Source organism: Cervus canadensis, chromosome X (assembly GCF_019320065.1).
Source record: "Cervus canadensis isolate Bull #8, Minnesota chromosome X, ASM1932006v1, whole genome shotgun sequence".
NCBI classification, from domain to species: Eukaryota; Metazoa; Chordata; class Mammalia; order Artiodactyla; family Cervidae; genus Cervus; species Cervus canadensis.
This window is the reverse complement of record NC_057419.1, coordinates 4010981-4037914: the sequence shown is the minus strand read 5'-3', so window position 1 is coordinate 4037914 and position 26934 is coordinate 4010981. Positions and strand designations below refer to the sequence as shown.

At 47.6% G+C, this 26934-nt stretch overlaps 1 protein-coding gene and 1 pseudogene across 1 annotated transcript; one reads left to right on the top strand and one right to left on the bottom strand.

Annotated features, from left to right (window-relative positions):
* Positions 1-26934, bottom strand: part of LOC122434705 — a 275692-nt pseudogene that overhangs the window by 71658 nt on the left and 177100 nt on the right.
* LOC122435032 (coiled-coil and C2 domain-containing protein 1B-like) lies at positions 4405-13691 on the top strand. The gene is given in 17 exon segments (XM_043458875.1): positions 4405-4561; positions 6125-6211; positions 7422-7566; positions 8617-8714; positions 9069-9227; positions 9668-9793; positions 9997-10156; positions 10371-10552; positions 10709-10784; positions 10882-10992; positions 11071-11201; positions 11409-11481; positions 11667-11803; positions 12211-12328; positions 12406-12578; positions 12962-13087; positions 13629-13691. Coding segments are annotated over 16 exon segments (1944 nt in total). The 5' UTR covers positions 4405-4561; positions 6125-6145.

Below are 26934 nucleotides of genomic sequence, written 5' to 3'. Positions count from 1 at the left end.
GGTTTGTTTGCAACTGTGTGCATAGGTACTGAGCTGCCTTTGAAGATGAATTATCAAAGATGTTTGAGTAAATACCCAGCAGTTTGTATGTCTGTGTGTATGAGTATGTTTTAGATAAATAGAGAAGTCAGGAAAACATTTCCTTCCAGGTTTTCTTCATTTATTTATGTTTGGCTGCTCTGGGTCTTGGTTGCTACTCTTGGGTTTTCTCTGTGGCGAGCAGGGGCTCCTCTTTGTTGTGGCGCTCGGGCTCCTCACTGTGGTGGCTTCTTCTGTGGCAGAGCACAGGCTGTGGGTTTGCAGGCTCAGTAGTTGTGCTGCGTGGGCTTAGCTGCCCTGAGGCATGGGGAATCTTTCTGAACCAGGGATCGAACCCATGTCCCCTGCATTGGCAGGTGGACTCTTCCCTGGACTACCAGGGAAGTCCCAAGTTCTATTTTTAAATATTTAGTTGCTAATCATGTTTTGCCTGTTACTGGTTTTCTAAAGCCTGAGATAGCTCTTCTGCACAGTGTCTTGTATTCTCTCTGGACTTTTGACTTTTCCAAGGGTCATACCTTGGCACCTGCTCACTGTTTCTGCCAAGGAAAAATGCCCATATAGCAAAATTTGACTTGAATTGTGACAATCTCGATTGGACCCATCAGCCCCTGGAGATGAGGACTGTTTGTACAGCTGTGACAGTTACTAGGCATTTCATATCTATTAACTCGTGAGGAATATCTTATATTTAATAGATAAAACTGAAGCTTAAAAAGTGAAATAACTGGCCCAGTTTGCTTATTTAGGTAATTGGTAGAACCAGGGTTCAGACCTGCTATTTTCTGATCCTGAGGCCAATACTACATTCTGTCCCTGTCTTTTCATCGCAGTGGGACACCCCTTGGTTCCCTTCTGGGGTCCTGAGTATCCTGGGGAAGAAGTGTCTCAGTTTCCCAAAAGAAGAAATAATGATTGGATACAGACCCAGGACTACCTTTCTGACTAGCTGACCTCAGGTTTGCTTTTTGTTTCAGGTATACGTTCAACATGTGGCTCTGTGCAGGATGGAGGGCCTCCCGTACCCCACCATGTCGGAGACGATGGTGGTGTGCTCTCGCCTGGGTGCCTGCCGTCTCCTCCTCGTGGAGCCTAGCAGGAATGATGTGCTCCTTCAGGTGCGGCTCAACGTCAGCCAGGATGATGTGCTGTATGCTCTGAAAGAGGAGTGAAGGGCTTCACAAGGAAGGACTGTGATCTGTTTTTAAGGAGCCCTATTTCCTTTTTCTAAGCACATGGAATCATTGTAGCAAAGTATGGAAATGGCTGTCATGTATTTTGGGATTTTCCATTAAATCATTTACTTTTTCCGGGGTGTTTGGGAAGTTTTACAGTCATTATAAATATCAAATTATAAAACCACACACCGTCCTTCCTACAGTAGGCCCTCTCTCTGGCTTTTATTTCTGTTAGTAGCCCTGCCATTTATTTAATGGTAAAATACCATGTATATAAATACAATTACTGTATGTATATAAATGCAATTACTGTATCTATATAAAATAGTTCCAGGGGACTTCCGTGGTGGTCCAGTGGCTAGGACTCTGTGGGCCTGGATTTGATCCCTGGTCGAGAAACTAGATCCTACATGTAAGATCCATCACAGCCAAATAAATAAATACTGTTTATAAAAAAAAATAGTTCCAAGAGAGTAAAGAATTAGTTATATTGGTTGCCTCTGAGATGGCTACCTTCAGGGCTAGAGGAAGTCTTTCACTGTATGTCATTATGTTTCTTTTAACTTTTGAACAATGTGGGTGTAACATACTTAGTGTATAAAAAAGAACTGTTGGAAATAATATCAGTAATAAATAATCCGTAGCAACAAATAGTAGAAAATGGAGTTTTTAAAAAGGTACCATCTATCATAAAAAAATCTTTAAAAATCACTTAGATGGCACAAAAACTTAAGGAACCTAGGAATAAATCTATTAATAATAAAGAGATATAATTAATCTCTTAATTTAAATAAATTCTGATTAAAATCTTGATAGGGTTTTTTCTGTAACTTTACAAGTTAATTCTGATAAACCAACAACTGAACAAACTGACATCTAAAAACCTGATGTCAGGGGCTGAGGAAAACACATCATCCATGTCATAGTCCTGCCAGAAATGTTTGCTGTGAACCTACCAATAAAAAAAAATTATCAGGTAAATCAAAATTTACCTAATAAAAAGAGCTAAATAGCTAAATAGATGTGAGGACTTTGGGTCATGGATTTAAGACATTAATACAGTTATAAGCATTATTATGGACTATATTCATATTAGGTAATAGGATTATATAAATGTCAAGTTTTATGAGTGTGACAAATTATTGTGGTTGTGTAGAAGAATGTCCTTGTTCTTAGGAGAATCATGATAAGGCACAGAGTGAAATATAACATCTGCAACTAATACACATGCATGTATTTAAAACTGCATGCAATGGACTAAGGGTATCAGAATAAAGTATGTTACAATAAGAAAAAGGGAAAATGGGTAAATAAGGCATCCACAGAGTAAGAAACATGAATGGCCAACAAATTAGAAATGTAGTAAAAGACGCCTGCAAGTCAAAACACTTTCATATCTATTAAAAAATCTTTCCATGGTAATATAGAACAATTAGAACCCAAATGCCTCATTGATGTAAGTGTAAACTAAGACAACTGCATTGGAGATGATTTGGTAATTTTTAGTCTATAAAATCCTATTAGCCAGCAATTCCACTGCTAGAAATACACCCTAGAGAAACACATACATATACACAAGGAATGTATAAGAACATCCATAGCACTGTAATGGCAAGCCATTGGAAAAGTGAATTATTTTCATACTATGAGGTACCATACAGAAATGAAAAGTAAGATCAATGGATGAAGCTTAAAACCAAGGTTGAGTATAAAAAGGAGTTAAAGAAAAGTATGTGCAGACAGTGATAATGATACAATGTTAAAGCTAGCAAAAAAATACTACCGGCTGTTTAAGGATGTGCACATACATAGTACAATATGTCTACTAGCAATAGTAATGCTCAGGAATACCAAAATCAGGAGAGTGGATATCTCTTTGGGAAAGGGTTGCAACATGAGAGGTGGACAGATGGCTTCAACTATATTTCTCAAACTTGAGGTAAGTGCCCATGTATTTAACTCACACAAGAAATAGAAACCGTTGAGTGCCTACTATGTACCATGCACTGCCCTAGATAACTTAAAGCACAAAAACTTCTGCCTTTAAGTAGCTTGCATTCTAGCGAATGTTACATATTGTACATTTTTGAATGTCTTAACTATTTATCATTCAAATTTAATGAAAAGAAATGAGTGAAATTTCCACTTTATTTACTTCTAACACTTTTTTTCTTGGCTACCCCGTGTGGCTTGTGGGATCTTGGTTGCTGCACCAAACCTGGGCCCTCTTCAGTGAGAGCCCGGAGTCTTAACCTCTGAGCCGCCAGGGGATTCCCTGAAATTCCCTTTTTAAAACAATAAAGATGGGGAATTCCCTGATGGTTCAGTGCTTAAGACTCCACTTCCACTGCGGCGGTATTGGATGGATCCCTGATCAAGGAACTAAGATCCTGCATGCCAAACGGTATGCCAAGAAGAAAAGCTGAGTTTTGTTTTTTTTTTTTTTTTAAGCTGAGTTTTAAAAAATATAAAATAGTAAAGACAGTCTCTTCCTCGGAGAAATCACCAAAAAGGAGGTGGAAAAGCTCTTTGTCCAAGGAAACTGGGAGATAATTCAGAAGTTTAGGAGACAGGCAGGAGGAAACGATTCGCAAGGTTCCAGGAGGTAGCTTCTCTCCCCCGATCCCCCCTTACACTACCCCCTTACACTTGCAGGGTAGGAGAGGAAGAACTTGGTGTTAAACTGAAGTGACTTTATAAAGAGATGCAATGAGTACTGCCTCTCATATCTTAAGGATTAAACCCGCCTTCTGATTAGAAAAGGTAACTTTAGATGCTGCAAGATTAAGAGGAATCTGTGAGCCCCTTTCCCTAGAGACTCAAATTATAAAAGACACTGAAAGAGATGGTAAGGCAGAGAAATCACTCCTATAGGGCGGCGGCCGCACCACGTTCCCCTCCACGCCGATAGGGGCGGGACGAGGACTTGAAGCTAGATAGGTGAGCGTGCACCCAGGCAACCTCGGGAAGGGGAGTGAGGGAGGAAGGTTGGCGGGAAACCTGTAAATAGTCTAGTACCGACAGCGAGGCTGCTGCATTTGCTCCAGATGCGGAACAACCTGGAACGGCCCAAAGACCCGCCCAGATAAGTTCGCGTTACCTGCCCGAAGGCGCCTGCGCGCTGAAAACTCCACCCTTGGAGTCACCTGTTGGAGCGCCACGCCCGCTTCGCGTTGCGCATGCGTGATCCGCGCCGCACCGGCCGTGGAGTCACGTGTTAGAGCGCGAGGCGTCTCCCGCGGGGGCGCTTCCTGTCACGGCTGCCTCGGCGGCCCGGGGGCCGCGGGAGGCCTGGGCGGCACCGGGCGGGAGAAGGCCCGGGTCGGTTTCGGATCCGCCGCGAGGTATGCCGCGAACCCGCTCTCTGGCGAGGGAAGAGGAGGGGACGGCGGGGGAGATGGAGGCGGCCGGGCAGGGCTGGGCAGGGCGGCGCGTCCTGCCGCGGGAGTGGGGTCCCCGGCTTCGCCTCGCCTGCACACTCCCTGTCCTCCTCTCTCCAGAGCCTGCGTCTGGGTCCAGCACCCAGACGGGCGCCCCCGGAGCCGCAGACTTGGCGGGTCTCGCCGACCCACTCACTTCATGTCCCCCGCTCAGTTGACCACCTGCCGTACACCCAAGTCACTGAAATCTGACGCCTTGGAGTCAGTCACTCTGAGCGCCTCCTCCCGTGCGCGCACAGCCAGTTAATCTCGGAGTCCTGCTGGTTGTACCCCCTAACTCTGGATTAGGTCCACTTCTCTCCCTCCTCAACACCGCCCGCACGGTCCCTCAGCCTCTCCCCTTTTCGCCGGGACCGATTCACGATGCTCGGTGTCCAGCCTGTGTTCTCCCTCCTTCCGTCCGTCCTTTCTGCAGACAGGGGGCATGTTTCTGAATCGCCGACCTCATCCCCTCACGTCCTTTGCCTTCAGAACCGTGCCCAAACTACTTTAGGCTTCAGAGTTTTCCTCATTTGCCCCTTGCTAACATTTTCAGTTTCGCTTGTCTCACACTGTATGCCGCACTAATCCCAGCTTAGTTGCCCTGTGCAAGTCAAGCTGTTGTCACCTCAGAACCATTATCAGGTTGTTCCCTATGTTTGGAATCCTATTCCCCTCCCTCCCCCTCAACATGTTCGTGACTCAGCACAGGCATCACCTTCTCCAAGAAGCCTTTTCTCTCTCTGCTGGATAAGGGCCGGCCCTGGGCAGCCGTGGCGCCTGGCACATCCCTGTTTGGGTTTTGTCCAGTGGTGAGGGGCTCCCCACCTTGTGACTGTTCTTTGAGAGCTGAGGGCATGTCACATCCACTCCTGCCCTCTGGTGCCTAGCACAAGGTCTGATACATAGTAGGTCCAGGAAATGGTTGTGAGATCTCCGAGAGAATCAGAATACCGAGTCAGATTTCTCTAGAGCAGAACTGTCCAATAGAACTCGCTGCAGTGATGAAAATGTTCATTATTTGTGCTGGCCCATGGTAGCCACTAACTGAAGGACAGAAGCTTAAACTGGATTAAATTTAAACGTCAGTAGCCACATAGCGCAGCCATGCTTAACAGCACTGTTTTAGAGCCTTTCTGAATCCTGCCAAGCCTTACACCCTCCCTGAACCTGGAGTTAACTTCCCTGATCTGCCTTCTTAGGCCACTCACCACTCAACCTCTTGGGTTTAATCCAGGTTAAGTCAGTTCAGTGACTTTTTTATTGTGTCCACTCTCCCCCCTTAATGGTATTAATAGGTGGTCCCCTCCCTTCCATCTTCTGTGTTGCTTGCTTCAGTGCTCTACTTCCAGCTTAGGTATTTCAGCCTTGGATGTTAAGCATATTAAGCATTGCCTTCTTTCTCTGAGTTGGGAGTTTACTAACCACACCTGTTGGGGGCGGGGCTTGTAAGCTGCTCTCATCTGAGTTTCTTCCACTCCCCACTAGACAGGTATCCAGGCTGTCAAGATGCCAGGGCCAAGACCTCGGAAGGGCCCTCCGGCCAGTGGCCAGGGTGTGGCAGCTGCCAAGCAGGTATGGATATAGCCTTCTTCACCTTCACTTCTGAGTCAGTCTGAGGGTAAGGGTCTCTGACAACTTAGGCAAACTGGGTCACCTGTGTGGTTTCCTTGTTAAGTCTAGCGACTTTGAGCCATGCCTCCTGGAGCTGGCAGAACCCATGGAGACCCTCTGGACCAGCCCCTGGCACACACATGTGGAAGCTAAGGCTTGAACTCTCTTGTTTTCAACCCAGGCTTCCTCCTGCAATGGCCACCTCCATGTGAACGATCCAGAGAGTTCAGGAACCACCAAAATTTAGGGTGTTCTGATTGGATCTGCGTGCTCACTTTCTCCCTTTATTTCTTTTCGGCCCAAATTTGAGACTTCTTAGCGTATTGTTACTGTCTTAAAAGAGGCAGGTAAGGGAGGTGGTAGGATAAAGGGCATAGACTCAAGTCACAAGACCTCATTTATTTATTTTTTTAAATTTTTTGGCTGCAACTTGTGGCATGTGAGATCTTATTATAGTTTCCTGACCAGAGATCACACCTACTCCCCTTGAAGTAGAAGCATGGAGTCTTAATCATTGAACTGCCGGGGAAGTCCCTTAAGACCTTATTTTAAATTCTAGCCCTGCCACACTCTCAGGGCTGTCTCAGTTTCATCTGAACATGGAGATAAAAATAGGACCCACTTTAGGTAGTGTAGTCAAACTCATAAAGACAGAGAGTAGAGCAGTGGTTACCCTTGGGGTGGGCGGAGGGGAAATGGGGAGTTGTTTAATAGGTGTAGAGTTTCAGTTTTGCAAGATGGTGATAATAGTTATGCAACAGTGTGAATGTATTTAATGCCACTGAACTCTACACTTAAAAATGGTTAAGATGGTAATTTTCATGTTACGTGTGTTTTACCACAATTTAAAAGGAAATAGGAAAAAAAAAAAAAGGAAATAGGATCTACCTTAGGATTTTGAAAACTAAGATAGTCACATAGGCTGCCAGGGACCCTGCTTGGCAGCTTGTGCTGTTATTGTTAGTAATAGTAATGGCAGTGTGATCTTACTGAGTTCTTTGTAGAGTCACCAGGGAGTTAAGTGTCCCAAGGAGTAATGTTCAGGCCTTAAGTTTCGCTTTCTGCACATCAGGCCCCACAGGGAGCCGCTTAGCTCCTGGGGATTGACTCTGGGTCTGGGCTCCACCCTCTCCTCATTGTATGGTTCTTAAGAAACCTTCTCTGCTCTCAGCTCGGGCTCTTTGTGGAGTTCAGCCCTGAGGACATGCTGCTGGGGGTGGAGGAGACTGAAGACGAGGGGGACCTGGAGCCTGAGTTGCTGGCTCTCACTGGGGAAGCAGGGACCACAGGCAGGAAACCGGCACCCAAGGGGCAGGGTGAGTTTGCCACACTTGGTGCGGGGGCCAGGTGGGCTCAGGCAGGTGGTTGGAGGGGCCTTTCCTCACAGCTGCGGGGAGCCAGCCAGATCACCTGGTCCCTCTGTATTCATGTCCCATCTGCAGCATCCCCACCGAGAGGCCATCTTGCTCTGCTCACTTACTGTGTGTTGTGTGGGGGGAGCTCACTCCTTCCTGGGTTGCACCCTCTCCCTTTGGACAGTCTGAGTCTCTGGGCCTGGTATAGGCTAGGGACTCAGCACAGACTGAATCGGTCACACAATGAGTGCACAGAGATTGTATCAAATGAACGAATAAGTGGTATCTTCCTCCCCAGCCTGAAGAGGACAGAGACCTGAAGCCTGTTGGGTGAGGTCAGAGAGAGCCAGGAACCCTCAGAGAAAACCATCTCCCATCCCACATGTCCCTGAGCTGAGGACAAGGAGAGGACCCTGAAGGGACTGACTGGTCTGGGAGAACCATGGCCATCACTTCTTTCTCAGTGCAAACCTGCTTTGGGTTTGATGAGCCTGGGTTTGAATCTTGGCTCTGCTGTTTACCAAGATTGCCATGTTAGGTAAATTAATAAAGTTCTCAGTTTACTCATATGTAAAATGGGGATAATATTACCTTTGGGGCAGGGGGAATGGTACCTGTGCTGCGTGGCTTATCTGATCTTAGTTCCCTGGCTGGTTCCTCAGACGTGAAAGTACAGAGTTCTAAGCACTGGACTGCCAGGGAATTCCCAGTATTACCTATTTTGTGGAATCATTGGGAAGCTCACAAGTTAAAAATCTTTATTTATGAAAGGTGTGGTTAGGGGGAACGGATGGCAATGTCTGTGAATAACTGCCACAGTAAACGGGCTGAGAAGGCAGTAGCCTGATGCTTGTTGGAGGGCCTAGAAAAGTGTCCCTGCAGAGGTGGGACTCTGACTGTGGAAGGAAGCTGCCTGGGTGTATCTGCCAGTGCAGTGGATTGAAGACCATCCTCTACTCCTTGGAAACATTTTCCGTGTTGCTCTGACCCTCTGTGACCCCCTTCTCCCAGCCCCTCTGCCTATGGCCCACATTGAAAAGTTGGCGGCGGACTGCATGCGGGATGTGGAGGAAGAGGAGGAAGGGCTGGAGGAGGATGCAGACTTGCTGGTGCGTCTGCCAGGCTGGTGGCGGGGGCTCTGTGGTCAAGCTGTGGAGGAGGCCTGGGTTTGTCCCTCTGTGTGCTGATGTCCTTTCCTGGGCCCTTGTCCTGTCTGTATGGTGTGAGACGTCTCCTGACATCTGAGCTCTGTACTTGGGGATTCTCAGATACGGAGGCTTCACTGTTTTGGGGGCTGTCCCTGATCAGATTGGAAGGGTGTAGGAATGTTCTGGTAAAGGGGACTTTTCAGGCACAGTGAGTGACGCTGGGAAATATGGCTGGAGGAGAGTGTCCTTTATTCTCAGGTCCTGTCGTGGGTATGATCATGAGGCTCCAAACTCTTGGGACCTGTGTCTCCCCAGACAGAGCTGCAGGAGGTCCTGGGTACAGATGAGGAGGCTGGGGCCCTGGATGGTGATGAGACAGCCATCCTGGGTGGCCCTGAGGAGGAGAAGGAACAGGAAAACATTGAACCTCCGGTGCAGGCAGCTCTCTTGACAGCCCCAGTCCCAGCAGCTCAGGTAGGTTCTGGAGTCTCCAGTGTGCCTTTGGCTGTGTCCTTCGTGCCTGCGTGCCCGTGTAGGACACTCGTGGAGCACAGCTTGTCTGGGAATGCTGCAGTAATGACCCTTTCCAGGGCCCTCCTCCAGCAGCTGCCCAAGCTGAGACTGAGCACGAGAAACTCCTTGTTGGCTGCCGGCCTCAAAGGCCTCTCTGTTCTCCCATACCGCCCCCTACAGCCATTTCCCGGCCTCCACAGATTGTCTGGGCCTCTGTGTTTGCCTCTGACATGGCCTCTGACCTCTCCATTGAGTCCTTGTCTCCCACCTTGAGGCTTTTAGACCCTCCTTCTCCTTGAATACAGGAGCTTCGTGTTCTGGGGCAGCTTCCTTGCAAGGAGGGAGTGGCAGGGGCCTAGGTAGCCCTGGAGTGGCCAGGCCCTGAACTGAAGTATCCACAGGCTGGAGGGCCCCCAGGGCTGCAGGCCCTGCTAGAGGATCGGATCTGCAACTACCGGGAGGCTGCAGCCAGTGCTAAGGAGGCAGGCGAAGCGGCCAAAGCCAGGCGCTGTGAGCGCGGCCTGAAGGTGCGTTGGGCTTGGCTGGGCACCAGGGCTGGGAGGAGTGAGGCTGAGGGCAGTGAAGGCAGAGGGTGAAGCACCAGAGGAGCTTGGTCCAGCAGAGGGGAAGCCTCCCCACCAGAATGTGGAGGTGAAGGACCCCTGACCTGTCTTTGGGCAGGCTGCAGTCCGTGGTGGCTAGCTAGGTTTCTGGTTCTTTTCCCTCTCAGACACTGGAGTCCCAGTTGGCTGCTATGAAGAAAGGCAGGAAGATCAGTGAGGATGAGATCCCGCCTCCAGTGGCCTTGGGCAGGAGGCCCTTGGTCCCCCAGGAAGCAACTGATAGGAGCCCTGAAGCAGAACCTCCAGCTGCCCCCTCTGTGGAGCCAGGTATCTGGAGACAGTCAGATCCCGTCCTAGTTCCCAAGGTCAGGGCCTGGGGCCTGCCTCCCCATCCTGCCATTGTCCGTGGCCACGTCAGTGACCGTGTCAGTGACATGTGGCTGTGTCAGTCACAACTTCCCTAAGATGTTCTCAGGCTAGCCAGACCTGGAGGCACTGGAAACCTTCTTTGACCTTGATACTTTCTCTTGTTTCTCCATAGGCAACCCCTCCCAGCCTGAGACAAGCCTCTTGGGCAGCCCTGGTATTTCTGCCCCACCCGACTCAGACCCAGACCCACGGGCCCTGCTGTTGGCCCGACAGAGAGAGTACAAAGTGGCTGCTCTGAATGCCAAGCGGGCTGGAGACCTAGACCGCGCCCGAGAGCTCATGAGGGTTGGGAAGGTATGGCATCTGCTTCAGAGGCCCTGTGTCCAGCCCCTCATTTCACAGATGTGAGCAGTGACCTGGCCAAGCTTCAGTGAGACTGGTCTGCGGGGGGTTTTCAGCCCAGATCCTTGGGGTTCCCTGGCTTATGTTCCCGCCTTGTTCCTACTGCAGAGATTTGGTGCTGTCCTGGAGGCCCTGGAGAAGGGGCAGCCTGTGGACCTGAGTGCCATGCCCCCGGCACCAGAGGGTCAGTATCGGGGTGGTGGGGGGAGCCTGCTCAGGCTAGGGCCAGGGCTGGCCAAGCACCCCTACCCATACCTATACCTCTGCTCTGGATTCCCCAGACCTGAAGCCCCTTCCACAGGCTTCCCAGGCCCCCACAGCACCCTCAGATACATCCCCGGCAGTGGAGTAAATGCACCCAGTGATGGCCTCTGACATCCCAGCAGCCCCGGGTAGGACTGGGGACACTGTGGAGTGGGGACCTGCGGGGAGGCAGGCAGAGCTGATGCTGTCTCCTTTCTCCTTTCAAGTGGCCCCCGCTGAGCCACAGACAGTGCTGGATGCCCTGCAGCAGAGGCTCAACAAGTACCGCGAGGCAGGCACCCACGCTCGGGGCAGTGGGGATGAGCGCAAGGCCCGGATGCACGAGCACATTGCCAAGGTGGGGTACAGCCTCCCTCCTGGACCAGCTCTGTCCGTCTGCTCCCTGGTCTTTGAGTCTTCATCTTGTCTGTGTCTCTGGAGCTCTTGCTGTCTCAGGGGCTCTCCTTCCTCCTGGGGCTGCTGTCTTCATCTTCCTCTTTCTGCTTCTGCCTAAGTGGAGCCTATGACCACTGCCCACCATAGGTCCCTCCCCCTCCTCTTGCAGCAATATCAAGATGCCATTCGGGCCCACCAGGCAGGATGGAAGGTTGACTTTGCCGAGTTGCCTGTTCCTCCAGGTGAGTGGGGTTTGGCCTGGGGGCTCATGAGGTCTCTGAGCAGGATGGAGGGGAGGGAGAAATGATTTCTCACACATCAGCCTCACCCATCCCAGCCATGCACAAGAAGACCCCAACAGGACCCACAGCAGCCTGATGCATCCTCAAGGCTCCCTGAACCCTCTCCCAGTGTCTCTCTCCTGCAGGATTCCCCCCTATACCTGGCCTGGAGCCCACCGTGGCTACTGAGGAGGAAATGATGACAGCTACTTTAGCAACTGCCCAGAAACTGGCCTCCTCAGAGGATACAGCCCCAGTAGAGGAAGAGGAGGATGAGGACAAGGTTTGGCTGAGGGCCCAAGACTCCAGGGACTGGTGGGGGGAAATAGCTGATAAGGGGTAAAGCCAGCCATTGGTGTCCATATTAACAAGCTCAGCAAGGTAGATATTTTTGCTTTTATTTTATAGAGAAAAAAACTTGGGCTAGGGCACCCAGCTAGGAATTAACAGAGCTGGATTCAGACCAGGGTCTTTCTGACTTCAGAGCCCAGTTCGATCCCCTTCCCCCTACTCTCTCACGTTGGGAGGTTAGCGCAGAGAACTTTTGAGACTTTTGGTTCTGAGATTCTCTAGGGTCCATGAGGGAAAGCCATTCCTCTCAGGTCACACAGTGAGAGTACAGTGTTATGAAGAGAGTCCAGGCCAGGGTGGGAGACAGAACCCCTGTGACAGCCTCCTGGGCGCCTGCAGGATGAACCCCCAGCCCAGGCCCCAGCGGCCAAGAAGCCAGCACAGCCTGTCATCCCTTCATCGCGGCCCCTGCCTGAGCCCAAGGCCTCGAGTTCTAAGGAGGTGCTGAGTCCATCTGGTGAGCTGCAGAGAAGAGGGATGGAGGGGAGGCTGTGGTGAGAGGTGGCATGGCTTCACCTGTGTCCCCCCCTCCAGCACGAGAGCAGCTGACCCTGCTGGAGGCACGGAAACTGCAGTACCAGCGGGCAGCCCTGCAGGCCAAGCGTGGCCGGGACCTGGAGCAGGCCAAAGCCCATCTGCGGGTGGCCAAATCCCTCGAGGCTCAGATCACCCAGGTGCGAGCTGGCCGCCCCGTGGACCTCTCCAAGGTGAGTGTTGCGTGGTTAAGCAGCAGGACTTCTCCGGCAGAGAGGTGGGTGGCAGTCCTGATGAGCAGGACCGTGAACAAGGTTGCTTGGAGGAGGTGGGACTTGAATAGGATGCAGTGAAAGCTGAGAACTCTTTTGCTTGTGTGTCTCCCTGTCCCATGACCCCAAGAGAGCCCAGGGGCCTGCCTGTGGTGAGAGGTGACCAGGCCAGGCAAGGCCAGTGACAGAGCATTGCACTGGGACAGGATGGCAGGCAGTGAGTTCCCATCATTGAGGTTACTGGAAGCTGGAGAAACATTTAGCGTAGATTTCTGGTCTGTTTGGCTCAGTAGAGGAATAATTTGACTCTTGAGGGCCCCTGAGGGGCCTTGTGACCTGGACAGGTACCTTCGCCCTTAACGGATGAGGAGGGTGACTTCATCCTGATCCACCATGAGGACCTGCGACTCTCTCAGAAGGCTGAGGAGGTGTATGCCCAGCTACAGAAAATGCTTCTGGAGCAACATGAGGCCAGTCCTCCCCTTCCAGTGTCCATAGCCTCCCCTTGGCGAAAGGCAAGATAGGGTTCAGATTCTAGCTCTTCAGCTTACTGGCTATGAGATCTTGGGTAAGGAATTTCTTTTCTCTAAACCACATTTTCCTTATCTGTAATATAGGATGATTAATACCCCTCTTGCAGGGCTATGAAGTTCAAACAACAGAGTGCAGGGGGAATTACCTTGAAGATGGGAGAAAGAAGTGTTTGAGGAGTGTATGTATGTCTATCTGATGGTGTGTCTACCTGAATGGCTGCCTACAAGTCTGGTTGCTAAAGTGATGAGGAAGAAAAGGAATTTGCTAAGGGAATCTGGGGGAATGGCTATCCCCAGTAGAGGAAACAGCAAACACTTAGTTCAGTGGGACTTGGAAACAGTGACCTTGGGTTATTATGTTGGAGAAGGAGAGGGGTGAGGCTACAGAAGGTTGGCGCTTTCAGAAGTCAGGCCTTGAAGGCCAGCTTAGCTGGGTCCTATCCTGGACCACGGAGTCACTCTGAACCCCCATTTTCAGAAGTGTCTGCTGTTCTCCAAGCAGTTCATGCACCAGGGCAATGTGGCTGAGACCACTCGGTGAGTGCAGGGCTGGGGCTACAGCTTGTGGGGTGGGGAGCAGGAAGTGAGCACGGGGAAAGGAGGAAATAGTAAAATCCGAGCTAAAAACAGAGACTCAATTGGAGAAAAAATCAACACACTCCGAATAAAAATGGAACTGAAATTGGATTCTTAATGTTCACAATTTATATTCATATATTGAAAAAACAAAATAAAAATCTTAGAGTACAGATTAGACTCTTAAAAATACTTATTAAAAAACCAAAAACAAAAACACACACAAAAAATTTTTAAAATAATATGAATTCCAGTTTAAAAAATAGGCTTCTCTACTATTTTTTTTTTTTTTTGGTAATTTATTAATTGAAAATGAAATTAAAAAAAAAAAAAAAAGAAAATGAAAATTAAGGAGTAGTAGAGGAGTCCTAGAGGACTTTAAAAGAAATAAGAGAATAAGAAAAATAGAAAATAGAAGAGAAAAAGGAGAAAAAAAGAAAAAAAAAAGAATTTTCCCTAATTAAAAAAATCATAAAAATCTATGAAAATGAAAGCTAAGGAGCAATGGGGGAGTAATAGGGAATTTTAAAGGAAGATAAAAGAGAAAAAATAAAAAAGAAAAAATAAAAAAAATATTTTTTTCTTTTTTTTTAAAGTAGAAATATATCTAGGAGTTTCTCTGGAACTGTTGTGGGCAGTGTCGGTTCGGCTCAGTTTCAGATATCTCCTCGTTCCAGCTTACACTTCTTGATATCTACAGGCCTCTTCTGGTGTAATCGGTGTTATCTACAGGGAGTTTAATCTGTTGCACCGCTTTCTTCTGAAGCGGTTCCCTTTGTTTATTTGGCTTCTGTTTGCCGGTTTCTTCAGAGCCTCATTTCCGCCCTGACACAGGCGGGCAGAGGTGGACTCTTATTGAGGTAGCTAGTTCCGTTGCTCTGCGGGGAGGGGCTGGCGCTGCGGGGACGGGCTGGCGCTGCCGGGAGGGGCTGACGCTGCTTTCTCGGTCTGCGCTACTCAGGAGTCCGGCTGCTCTATATGGAGCACATCGTACACTGCACGCAGCTCCAGCCCTCGGGAGTTCCACAAAAGTGCGGAACAAAAGGCTGCGTCCACTCTTGTGCCTTCCTTGTCAGAGCTGTCCAGGCAGCCAGGAGCTTCACAGGCACACTTTCCCCAGGTGCGGCACGGCACGCCTACTCCCTTCCATGGTCCCAAACTCGGTTTCCACCCGTGCCAGTCGGGTGCGTACGCCTTTTGTCATCTGCGTCCCCAGCCCCAGTCTCCGCCAGAGCTGGTCGGAGTTTGGCTGGGTTCAGTTCACCTTGACATATTTTTTGGAATTCAATTGATAGGAGGTCTTCAACTTCTCCTGGGTAACAGGCGGTGGGTGTTCCATAACTACTCTGGAGCCTTGTGGCGTCCCAGTCACCTCAGTCATTTGGAGGACTCACAGTGGTCTGCTCAGAGCCCCTGAGCACCCCTATATATACCGGTCACCATGGAGACTCACCCTCATGCTTTATGAGGTCAGCAAGTCTCTTCCCCAGCCAATGGTGGCCTTGGGTGAGCTTCGAATTCACAAAGTTCCATCATGACATGTCTAGTGGAGGATAGGGAGCAATTCAGTTGATTATCTTGGAGAAATGAGGCATTAGTAATGCCCTAAAGATGCCTCCAAACTCACCTTCCACCCTCAACTCTATGTCAACTCTGATGGGTCACACAGCAGGCAGAGTGCATCTCCTCCAAACCTTTCCACACAGCCACACTCCTCAGACATTCATTCTGTTCTCTCTGAGCTTTCACCATTATCTAGCTTTTCATATCTTGCCTAAAGTCCCTCCATGACAACTAGGTTGTGTTTAACAGGCTGTGGAAGTAAGAATCATTGCTCGTTCGTCCTGCAATGTGGTCTTAATGCACTTTGAAGTCCATTGCATTCTGGGCCATCCGACAGAAACCTTTCCATCCAGAATCCTTGTCTCAGTGTTCGCGGAGCTTGCCTCCATTTTCTGGTCTCTAGTAGGAAACCCTTGTCTTCAGGCTGTGAGAATGCAGTGAATACACTTGCCCTTGCTCCACACAGAGCTGTCTCGTTTCAAGTCTAGGACTAAGGGTCACCTCACTAGGAGTACTACATAGGCTTGAGTTTGAACAGGGTGATGGGGAAGGGGCAGAGAAATGCATGTTTCAGGTTTTGCTGGGGGATACCATGTAGGAAATGCCCACCTGCGCTTGATTAGTATTACCAGCAAGGGGTGGAGCTTGCCCAGAGCTGTGTGAGCCTTGTGTGCAAAGGCCTTCTTAACACGTGCCCTCACAAATCCCTTTTCTCATCTTGTTTACTTGCTGGAAGCTCCTCACTGTGAGCTTAACTCACAGCCAAAACCAAGGTGGAATTCATTTCCATGAGCAGCTGCCACAAGCTTCCAGCTTCTTGGACGAAACACTGTGTCATCCTGTCCTGTGCATCTAGTTTGCATGGTGTCTCATTGAGCTGGTTGGCTCTGGAGGAAAGGGGAATGGATTGTGTGCTCCACCTCAGTCCTTATTTTCCCAAATGACCCGTAGGGTCAACCAGCCTGAGGTGCACCCCTGGGGACAGTTTGTTGGCTTAGCGGGTCTTTCTGGGTTTCCTGTGAATGGTTCACATCCTGGTGTCCATTTGTTGCTTACTTACCCAAGGTCCATCACACTGCTGAACATTTTAAGAGGTAGAAAAAGCATGCCTTAAACAAACCCAAAAGATGCCTATTAGAATTTTTAGAAGATCCTAAAACTGATAGAAAAATGAGCAAGAGGCACGAGCCAACACTTTATAAGAAAGATGTATCACTGGCCTTTAAATTTATGAAGACGTGTTTAAAGACATGAGTTGCAAATTCGCAGGAAGGCTATGGAACTAACCCTGAACCACATTAAGAACATATTAAATCAAACGAAAGTAAGAAAAACCATACTAAAATTCCCTGGATAACTGAAACTCAGGCAGAAGTGGCATAGATTTTAGTAATTGCAGACAGAGACATTAGGATACTTGGAATAAATGTGTTTTGTGTGTTCTAAAAATAAGGAGAGTCATGTAAATCCTAAAATAGACCCCATTTGATCTTACAGATATGAAAAACATAGTGTCAGATGAAGCCCATTTTAAGGGTTTCCTGATGACTCAGATAATAATAAAAAAACCCCAAAAAAACAGAAAAACCCACCTCCAATATGGGAGACGAGGATTCAATCCCTGGTTTGGGAAGATCCCCTGGCGGGGGGAATGGCAGCCTGCTCTGGTGTGCTTGCCTGGAGAATCCCCATGGACAGAGGAGCCTGGCAGGCTACAGTCCATGGGGTCACAAAGAGTTGGATATGGCTGAACAAGGAAGCACAGCACAGCACAGCACATTGAATGTTTGTGAAAGAAAGGCAGGTAGGGAGGAAAGAGGGAGAAAGGGAAACAAGGGAAATGAAAGGAAGGAAAGAAAATCCTCCGTTGCTGGTGAGAACAGAGCAACCAGAGATGCCCCCCAGCAGGAAAGCACCACACATGTCCATCTGAGAACTCTCAGCCAGTTTTGAAACAACCATCTCCAACTTTGGTCCCACTCCTTCAACCAAACTCATGTGCAGGGTTTATCACTAACAGGTTAATAGTCATCATGGTTACTCGTCATTCAAATCCTGACTCACGCAGAAGTGAAAGAGACACATGTGCCCCAATGTTCATCACAGCACTGTTTACAATAACCAGGGCATGGAAGCAACCTAGATGTCCATCAGCTGACAAATGGGTAAGAAAGCTGTGGTACATAGACACAATGGAATATTGCTCAGCCATTAAAAAGAACACATGTGAATCCATTCTAATGAGGTGGATGAAACTGGAGCCTATTATACAGAGCGAAGTAAGTCAGAAAGAAAAACACCAATACACTATACTAAGGTATATATATTGAAATTAGGAAGATGGAGATGATAACCCTATATGGGAGACAGCAAAAGAGACACAGATTTACAGAACAGTCTTTTGGACTCTGTGTGAGACGGCGAGGGTGGGATGATCTGAGAGAATAGCATTAAAACATGTATATTATCATATGTGAAAGGGATAGCCAGTCCATGTTCGATGCACAGGGGGCCCAGGACTCTTTCACTGAGCTGACCCAGAGGAATTGGATTTGGAGGAAGATGTGAGGGGGAATTAGGATGTGGAATATAGGTACTCCAATGGCTGATTCATGTCATGTATGGCAAAAACCACCACAATATTGTAAAGTAAATACCCACCAATTGAAATAAATAAAATAAAGTAAAATAGAATCTTTTGATAAAAAGGGCCTAATCAGTATTGACTTTTTGACCTCCAAAAACGCCATTCTTTTCCTTCCTTTCTTCCCTCCTTCCTCCCCTGTCTTTCTTTCCTTTTCTTTCTCATTATACAACTGTTAAACTTGCTTTCCATTTATAGTTATGACAAAGTCCTGGCACTATCCCCCATGTTGTACATTGCAACCCTGATCTCATATTCCACCTAACTATCACTGCGTGCCTCCCACTCCCCCTCCTTTGTATTGCCCCGATGCTTCCCCTATCCATTGGCAACCAGTAGATGCTTCTCTATATTTGTGTACCTCCATTATTATCATAATCTCTACTTTGCGGTATGTTTACATTCTATAAGTGATATCATACAGTGTTTGTCAATCACTGTCTGAGTTATTTTACTCAATATTCTACCTTCCATGTTGCTGCAAATGTCAATATTCCATTCTTTTGATGGGGCAGCTCCTTGGTATGCCTTTTGAACAAATGGCACTGCCCCCACACACAGGACACAGGTCCCCAGCTAAGTGTCCATCTCTGCTCTCGCACAGAGAAACACGAAGTCCTCTTCCTCTTTTCCCATGGGAAATGTGTCTTTCAAGCTCAGTCTGGAACCAGTTCTTCCCCCTACTTTCTGGCAACCTGGACCTTCTGGTCCCATCTCCAACTCCACAGAAGCCATCTCCCTCCCTCCTCACACACTTATCCCCTCCCTGCCCTCTCTGGCCCCTACTATCAGAGAACTCTGAGACAAATATAAATTCACATCAGGTTGATTGTGTTTTGCTTTCCTTTTTAATGTATGGAGTTGCTATAATATTCAGCATCTGTACTGTTGGCCAGTACTCAGTGGCGATACCCCGGAGCATTTCTGAGGTCAGTAGCCATGCCCCTAAGTCACTAGCTGTCCACTGGTCCAGCTGGAATTGCAGGGGTCTCCATGGTCTTTGGGACCTCTTCTGGTTCGTTCTGATTAGCTGGAATGGCAGGGGTCTCCATTATGTCTGGGAGTTCCTCTGATTCATTCTGATTAGCTGACAATGCAGGGGTCTCCATGGTCCTCTGGATCTCCTCTGATTCATTTTGATTACCTGGAATGGCAGTGGTCTCCATGGTCTCTGGGTCCTCCTCTGGTTCCTTCTAATTACCTGGAATGGCAGTGGTCTCCATGGTCTCTGGGACCTACTCTGGTTCCTTTAGATTCAGCTGTTCATTGGCCTTGGAACTCTGGCAAAAGAGCTTTGAGCATCTGATTTTCTTAAGCTTTTTTGTGGGAGTTTTCACAGAAGTTTTCTTGGGCAGCTTTGCCAGAATGAGATTATTCACCGTCACGTTTACCATGGCCACCTGCAGAAAACAAGACAGGGAACAAGAATGGAACTGGTTTAGGGAAGAGTGTGAAGACAGGTGGGAACGATGGCTTCAGGAGAAGGGGTGTGGGCAGAGAAGGGTTATGTGACAGGCAAGGACAGGGGAGGGTGTCTTCTGGGCTGGGGTCAATAAGCAAGAGGAGTTTGGCTGGGTTCAGTTCACCTTGACATTTTTTTCTGGGCCTCATTTGATAGGAGGTCTTCTTCTTCTCCTGGGTAACAGGAGGTGGTTGTTCAATAACTACTCTGGAGCCTTGTGGCTTGCCAATACCTCAGTCATTTGGAGGACTCAGAGTGGTCTGCTCAGAGCCCCTGAGCACCCCTATATATACCCGTCCCCATGGAGCCTCACCCTCATGCTTTAAGAGGTCAGCAAGTCTCTTCCCCAGCCAATGGTGGCCCTGGGGGTGCTTTGATATCACAAAGCCCCATCCTGACATGTCTAGCGGAGGATGGGGAGCAATTCAGATGATTTCCAGGGGGAAATGAAGCATTAGTAATGCCCTCAAACGCCTCCAAAGTCAGCTGCCACCCTAACCTCTATGTCAACTCTGATGAGTTACACAGCAGGTAGAATGCATCTCCTCCAAACCTTTCCCAACAGCCACAATCCTCGGGCATTCATTCTGTTCTCTCTCAGCTTTCACCATTATCTAGCTTTTCATATCTTGCCTAAAGTCCTTCCATGCCAATGATGATGTGTTTAAGTGTCTGTGGAAGCGAGAATCATTGCTTGTTCGTCCTGCAATGTGCTCTTAATGCACCTTGAAGCCCATTGAATTCTGGGCCAGCTGACAGAAATCTTTCCATCCAGCCTCCTTGTCTCAGAGTTCACCGATCTCGCCTTCATTTTCTGGCCTCCAGTCGGAAAAACTTGTCTTCAGGCTGTGAGAATGCAGTGAATACACTTGCCCTTCTCCACATAGAGCTGTCTCTTTTCAAGTCTAGGACTCAGGCCACCTCACTAGGAGTACTACATGGGCTTGAGTTTGAACAGGGTGATGGGGAAGGGGCAGAGAAATGCGTGTTTCAGGTTGTGCTGGGGCATCCCATGCAAGAAATGCCCTCCTGCTGCTGCTTAGTATTCCCAGGAAGGGGTGGAGCTTGCCCAGAGCTGTGTGAGCCTTGTGTGCCAAGGTCTTCTGAAAACGTGCCCTGAGAAATCTATTTTCTCAACTTGTTTTCTTGCTGGAAGATCCTTGGAGCTTACTTCACAGCCAAAACCAAGATGGAATTCATTTCCATGAGCAGCTGTCACCAACTTCAGCTTCTTGGAAGAAATACTGAGTCATCCTGTCCTGTGCATCTAGTCCTCACGGTCTCTCATTGAGCTGGTTGGGTCATGAGGAAAGGGGAAAGGATTGTGTGCTCCAACTCAGTCCTTGTTTGTCCAATTGTCTCGTAGTGTCAACCAGCCTGAGGTGCACCCCTGGAGACAGTTTGTTGGCTTAGTGGGTCTTCCTGGCTTTCCTGTGAAGTGTTCACATCCTGGTGTCCATTTGTTGCTTACTCACCAAGGGTCCATCACACTGCTGAATATATTAAGTGGTAGAAAAAGCATGCCGTAAAAAAACCCAAAAGATGCCTCTTAGAATTGTTAGAAGATCTTAAAATCTGATAGAAAAAGAGCAAAGAGGCATGAGCCAACACTTAATAAGAAAGATGTACCACTGGACTTTAAAGTTATGAAGACGTGTTTAAAGACATGAGCAGCCAGTTCACAGGAAGAGTATGGAACTAGCCCCAAACCACGTTAAGAACATATTAAATATAACAAAGGTAAGACAAATCATACTAAAATTCCCTTGAGAAATGAAACTCAGGTAGGGAGGAAAGTGGGAGAAAGGGAAACAAGGCAAATGAAAGGAAGGAAATAAAATCCTCCGTTGCTGGTGAGAACAGAGCAACAAGAGATGTCCCCCAGCAGGACAGCACCACACATGTCCATCAGCCGGTTTGAAACAACCATCTCCAACTTTGGCCCCACTCCTTCAACCAAACTCATGTGCAGGTTTTACCACTAACAGGCTAATAGTCATCATGGTTTCTCCTCATTCAAATCCTCATTCACCCGGAAGTGGAAAAGACACGTGTGCCCCAATGTTCATCACAGCACTGTTTACAATAACCAGGGCATGGAATCAACCTAGAAGTCCATCAGCAGACAAATGGGTAAGAAAGCTGTGGTACATAGACACAGTGGAATATTGCTCAGCCATTAAGAAGAACACATGTGAATCCATTCTAATGAAATGGATGAAACTGGAGCCTATTATACAGAGCGAAGTAACTCAGAAAGAAAAACACCAACACACTATACTAAAGTGTATATATTGAACTTAGGAAGATGGAGATGACAACCCTATATGGGAGACAGCAAAAGAGACACAGATTTACAGAACAGTCTTTTGGACTCTGTGTGAGACGGCGAGGGTGGGATGATCAGTGAGAATAGCATTGAAACATGTATATTATCATATGTGAAAGGGATAGCCAGTCCATGTTCGATGCATAAGACAGGGTGCCCAGGAATGTTTCACTGGGCGGACCCAGAGGGATTGGATTGGGAGGAAGATGTGAGGGGGAATTAGGATAAGAATACATGTACTCCTATGGCCGATTCATGTCAATGTATGGCAAAAACCAGCACAATATTGTAAAGTAAATGCGCCCAATTGAAATAAATAAAATAAAATAGAATCCTTTGATAAAAAGGGCCTAATCAGTATTGACTTTTTGACCTCCAAAAACGCCCTTCTTTCCTTTCTTTCTTCCGTCCTTCCTCCCGCGTCTGTCTTTCCTTTTCTTTCTGATTATAAAACTGTTAAACTTGCTTTCCATTTATAGTTAGGACAAAGTCCTGGCTCTATTCCCCACGTTGTACATTGCATCCCTGAGCTCATCTTCCACCTAACTATCACTGCGTGCCTCCCACTCCCCCACCTCTGTATTGCCCCACCCTCTTCCCCTCCCCGCTGGTAACCAGTAGATGCTTCTTTATATTTGTGCACCTCCATTATTATCATATTCTCAACTTTGCGGTGCGTTTCCATACTATAAGTGATATCATACAGTATTTGTCAATCTCTGTCTGAGATATTTTACTCAATATTCTACCTTCCATGTTGCTGCAAATGTCAATATTCCATTCTTCTGATGGGCAGCTCCTTGGTATGCCTTTTGAATAAATGGCACTGCCCTCCCGCCACACACGACACAGCTCCCCAGCTAAGTGTCAATCTCTACACTCACACAGAGCAACTCCAAGTCCTCTTCCTCTTCTCCCATTGGAAGTGTGTCTTTGAAGCTCAGTCTGGAACCAGTTCTTCCCCCTACTTTCTAGCAACCTGGACCTTCTGGTCCCATCTACAACTCCACAGAAGCCATCTCCCGCTCTCCTCACATACTTATCCCTTCCCTGCCCTCTCTGCCCCCAATATCAGAGAACTCATAGATATATATAATTTCACATCAGCTTGATTTTATTTTATATTCATTATTAGTGTATGTACTTGCTATAATATTTAGTATCTGTCATTTTGGCCAGTACTCAGGGGCCAGACCCTCAAGCATTTCTGGGTGTCTAGACATGCATCAAAGTCACTGGCTGTCCATTGGTCCAGCTGGAATGACAGGGTTCTCCATGGTCTCTGGGCTCTCCTCTAGTTCGTTCTGATTAGATGGAATGGCAGAGGTCTCCATGGTCTCTGGGACCTCCTTTCGTTCCTTCTGATTCAGCTGATCATTCACCTTGGAACTCTGGCTACAGAGATTTGACCATCTGATTTTCTTAAGGTTTTTTTGTGGTGGGAGTTTTCAGAGAAGATTTCCGGGGCAGCTTTGCCAGAATGGGATTATTCACCCTCACGGTTACCCTGGCCACCTGGAGAAAACAAGAGAGGGAGCACGATGGCACTGGTTTAGGGAAGAGTGTGAAGACAGGAGGGAATGTGGCTTCAGGAGAAGGGGTGTGGGTAGAGAAGGGTTATGTGCCAGGCAAGGACAGGGGAGGGTGTTCTGGGGTAGGGTCGATGGGCAAGAGGAGTTTGGCTGGGTTCAGTTCACCTTGACATTTTTTTCTGGACCTCAATTGATAGGAGGTCTTCATCTTCTCCTGGGTAACAGGAGGTGGGTGTTCCATAACTACTCTGGAGCCTTGTGGCTTCCCAGTCACCTCAGTCATTTGGAGGACTCACAGGGGTCTGCTCAGAGCCCCTGAGCACCCCTATATATACCCGTCCCCATGGAGCCTCACCCTCATGCTTTATGAGGTCAGCAAATCTCTCCCCCAGCCAATGGTTGCCCTGGGTGAGCTTTGAGATCACAAAGCCCCGTCCTGACATGTCTAGCGGAGGATGGTGAGCAATTCAGATGATTTGCTGGGAGAAATGAGGCATTAGTAATGCCCTGAAGAGGCCTTGAAACTCACCTGCCACCCTCACCTCTATGTCAACTCTGATGAGTCACACAGCAGGCAGAGTGCATCTCCTCCAAACCTTGCCCCACAGCCACACTCCTCGGGTATTCATTCTCTTCTCTCTAAGCTTTCACCATTATCTAGCTTTTCATATCTTGCCTAAAATCCCTCCATGACAACTAGGTTGTGTTTAAGTGTCTGTGGAAGCGAGAATCATTGCTCTTTCTTCCTGCAATGTGGTCTTAATGCACCTTGAGGCCCATTGAATTCTGGGCCAGCCGACAGAAACCTTTCCATCCAGCCTCCTTGTCTCAGTGATCCTGGAGCTCGCCTCAGTTTTCTGTTCTCCAGTCAGAAACACTTGTCTTCAGGTTGTGAGAATGCAGTGAATACACTTGCCCTTGTTCCACATGCAGCTGTCTCGTTTCAAGTCTAGAACTCAGGGTCAAGTCACTAGAAGCACTACCCAGGCTTCGGTTTGAATAGGGTTATGGGGAAGGAGCAGAGAAATGCATGTTTCAGGTTGTGCTCTGGGGTCACATGCAGGAAATGCCCTCCTGCAGCTGATTATTATTCCCAGCAAGGGGTGGAGCTTTCCCAGAGCTGTGTGAGCCTTGCGTGGAAAGGTCTTCTCAACACTTGCACTCACAAATGTCTTTTCTCATCTTGTTTTCTTGCTGGAAGCTCCCTTAGAGCTTATCTCACAGCCAAAACGGTGGTGGAATTCATTTCCATGTGCAGCTGCCACAAGCTTCCTTCTTCTTGGACGAAACACTGAGTCATCCTGTCCTGTGCATCTAGTTCTCATGGTGTCTCATTGAGCTGGTTGGCTCTGGAGGAAAGGGAATGGATTGTGTGCTCCACCTCAGTCCTCATTTTTCCAATTGCCTCGTTGGGTGAACCAGCCTGAGGTGCACCCCTGGGGACAGTTTGTTGGCTTAGTGGGTGTTCCTGTGTTTCCTGTGAATGGTTCACATCCTGCTGTCCATTTGTGACTTACTTACACAGGGTCCATCACACTGCTGAACATTTTAAGAGGTAGAAAAAGCATAACGGAAACAAACCCAAAAGATGCTTCTTAGAATTGTTAGAAGATCCGAAAACCTGATATAAAAATGGGCAAGAGGCACGAGCCAACACTTTATCAGAAAGATGTATCACTGGCCTTTAAATTTATAAAGACATGTTCAAAGACATGAGCAGCCGGTTCACAGGAAGAGTATGGAACTAGCCGCGAACCACGTTAAGGACATTTAAATCTAAGAAAGGTAAGACAAATCATACTAAAATTCCCGTGAGAACTGAAATTCAGGCAGAAGTGGCATAGATTTTGCTAATTGCAGACAGAGACATTAGGATACTTGGAATAAATGTGTTTTGTGTGTTCTAAAAATAAGGAGAGTCATGGAAATCCTAAAATAAACCCCATTTGATCTTACAGATATGAAAAACATAGTGTCAGATGAAGCCCAGTTTAAGGGTTTCCTGATGGCTCAGATAGTTAAAAAAACAAAAAACAAAAAACAAAAACCTACCTGCAACATGGCAGACCAGGATTCAATCCTGAGTTGGGAAGATCCCCTGGAGGAGGGAATGGCAGCCCTCTCCAGTATGCTTGGCTGGAGAATCCCCATGGATAGAGGAGCCTGGCAGGCTACAGTCCATGGGGTCACAAAGAGTTGGACATGGCTGAACAATGAAGCACAGCACAGCGCAGCACATTGAATGTTTGTGAAAGAAATTCAGGTAGGGAAGAAAGAGGCAGAAAGGGAAAGAAGGGAAATGAAAGGAAGGAAAGAAAATCCTTCGTTGCTGGTGAGAACAGAGCAACCAGAGATGTCCCCCAGCAGGACAGCACCACACATGTCCATCTGAGCACGCTCAGCCGTTTTGAAACAACCATCTCCACCTTTGGTCCCAGTCCTTCAACCAAACTCATGTGCAGGGTTTACCACTAACAGGCTAATAGTCATCATGGTTTCTCCTCTTTCAAATCCTGATTCACCCAGAAGTGGAAAAGACACGTGCGCCCCAATGTTCATGACAGACTGTTTACAATAGCCACGGCATGGAATCAACCTAATAGTCCATCAGCAGACAAATGGGTAAGAAAGCTGTGGTACATAGACACAATGGAATATTGCTCAGCTATTAAAAAGAACACATGTGAATCCATTCTAATGAGGTGGATGAAACTGGAGCCAATTATACAGAGTGAAGTAAGTCAGAAAGAAAAACACCAATACACTATACTAAGGCATATATATTGAATTTAGGAAGATGGAGATGATAATCCTCTATGGGCTACAATAAAACAGACACAGATTTACAGAACAGTCTTTTGGACTCTGGGAGACGGCGAGTGTTGGATGATCAGTGAGAATAACATTGAAATATGTATATTATCATATGTGAAAGGGATAGCCAGTCCATGTTCAATGCATAAGACAGGGTGCCGAGGACTGGTTCACTGGGCTGACCCAGAGGGATTGAATTGGGAGGAAGATGTGAGGGGGAATCAGGATGGATAATACATGTACTCCCATGGCTTGTTCATGTCAATGTATTCCAAAAACCACCACAATAATGTAAAGTAAATACCCACCAATAAAAATAAATAAAATAAAATAGAATCCTTTGATAAAATGGACCTAATCAGTACTGATTTTTGACCTCCAAAAATGCCATTCTTTTCCTTCCTTTCTTCCCTCCTTCCTCACCCCTCTTTCTTTCCTTTTCTTTCTGATTATACAACTGTTAAAGCTTCCTTTCCATTTATAGTTATGAAAAAGTCCTGACTCTATTGCCCATGTTGTACAATGCATCCCTGAGCTCAACTTCCACCTAACTATCATTGCGTGCCTCCCACTCCCCCACCTCTGTATTTTCCCACCCTCTGCCCCTCCCCGCTGGTAACCAGTAAATGCTTCTCTCTTATTGTACACCTCCATTATTATCATATTCTCTACTTTGCGGTATGTTTACATTCTATAAGTGGTAACATACAGTATTTGTCAATCTCTGAGATATTTTACTCAATATTCTACCTTCCATGTTGCTGCTAATGTCAATATTCCATTCTTTTGAAGGGGCAGCTCCTTTGTACGCCTTTTGAATAAATGGCAATGTCCCCCCCCCCACACACACATGAAACCACTCCC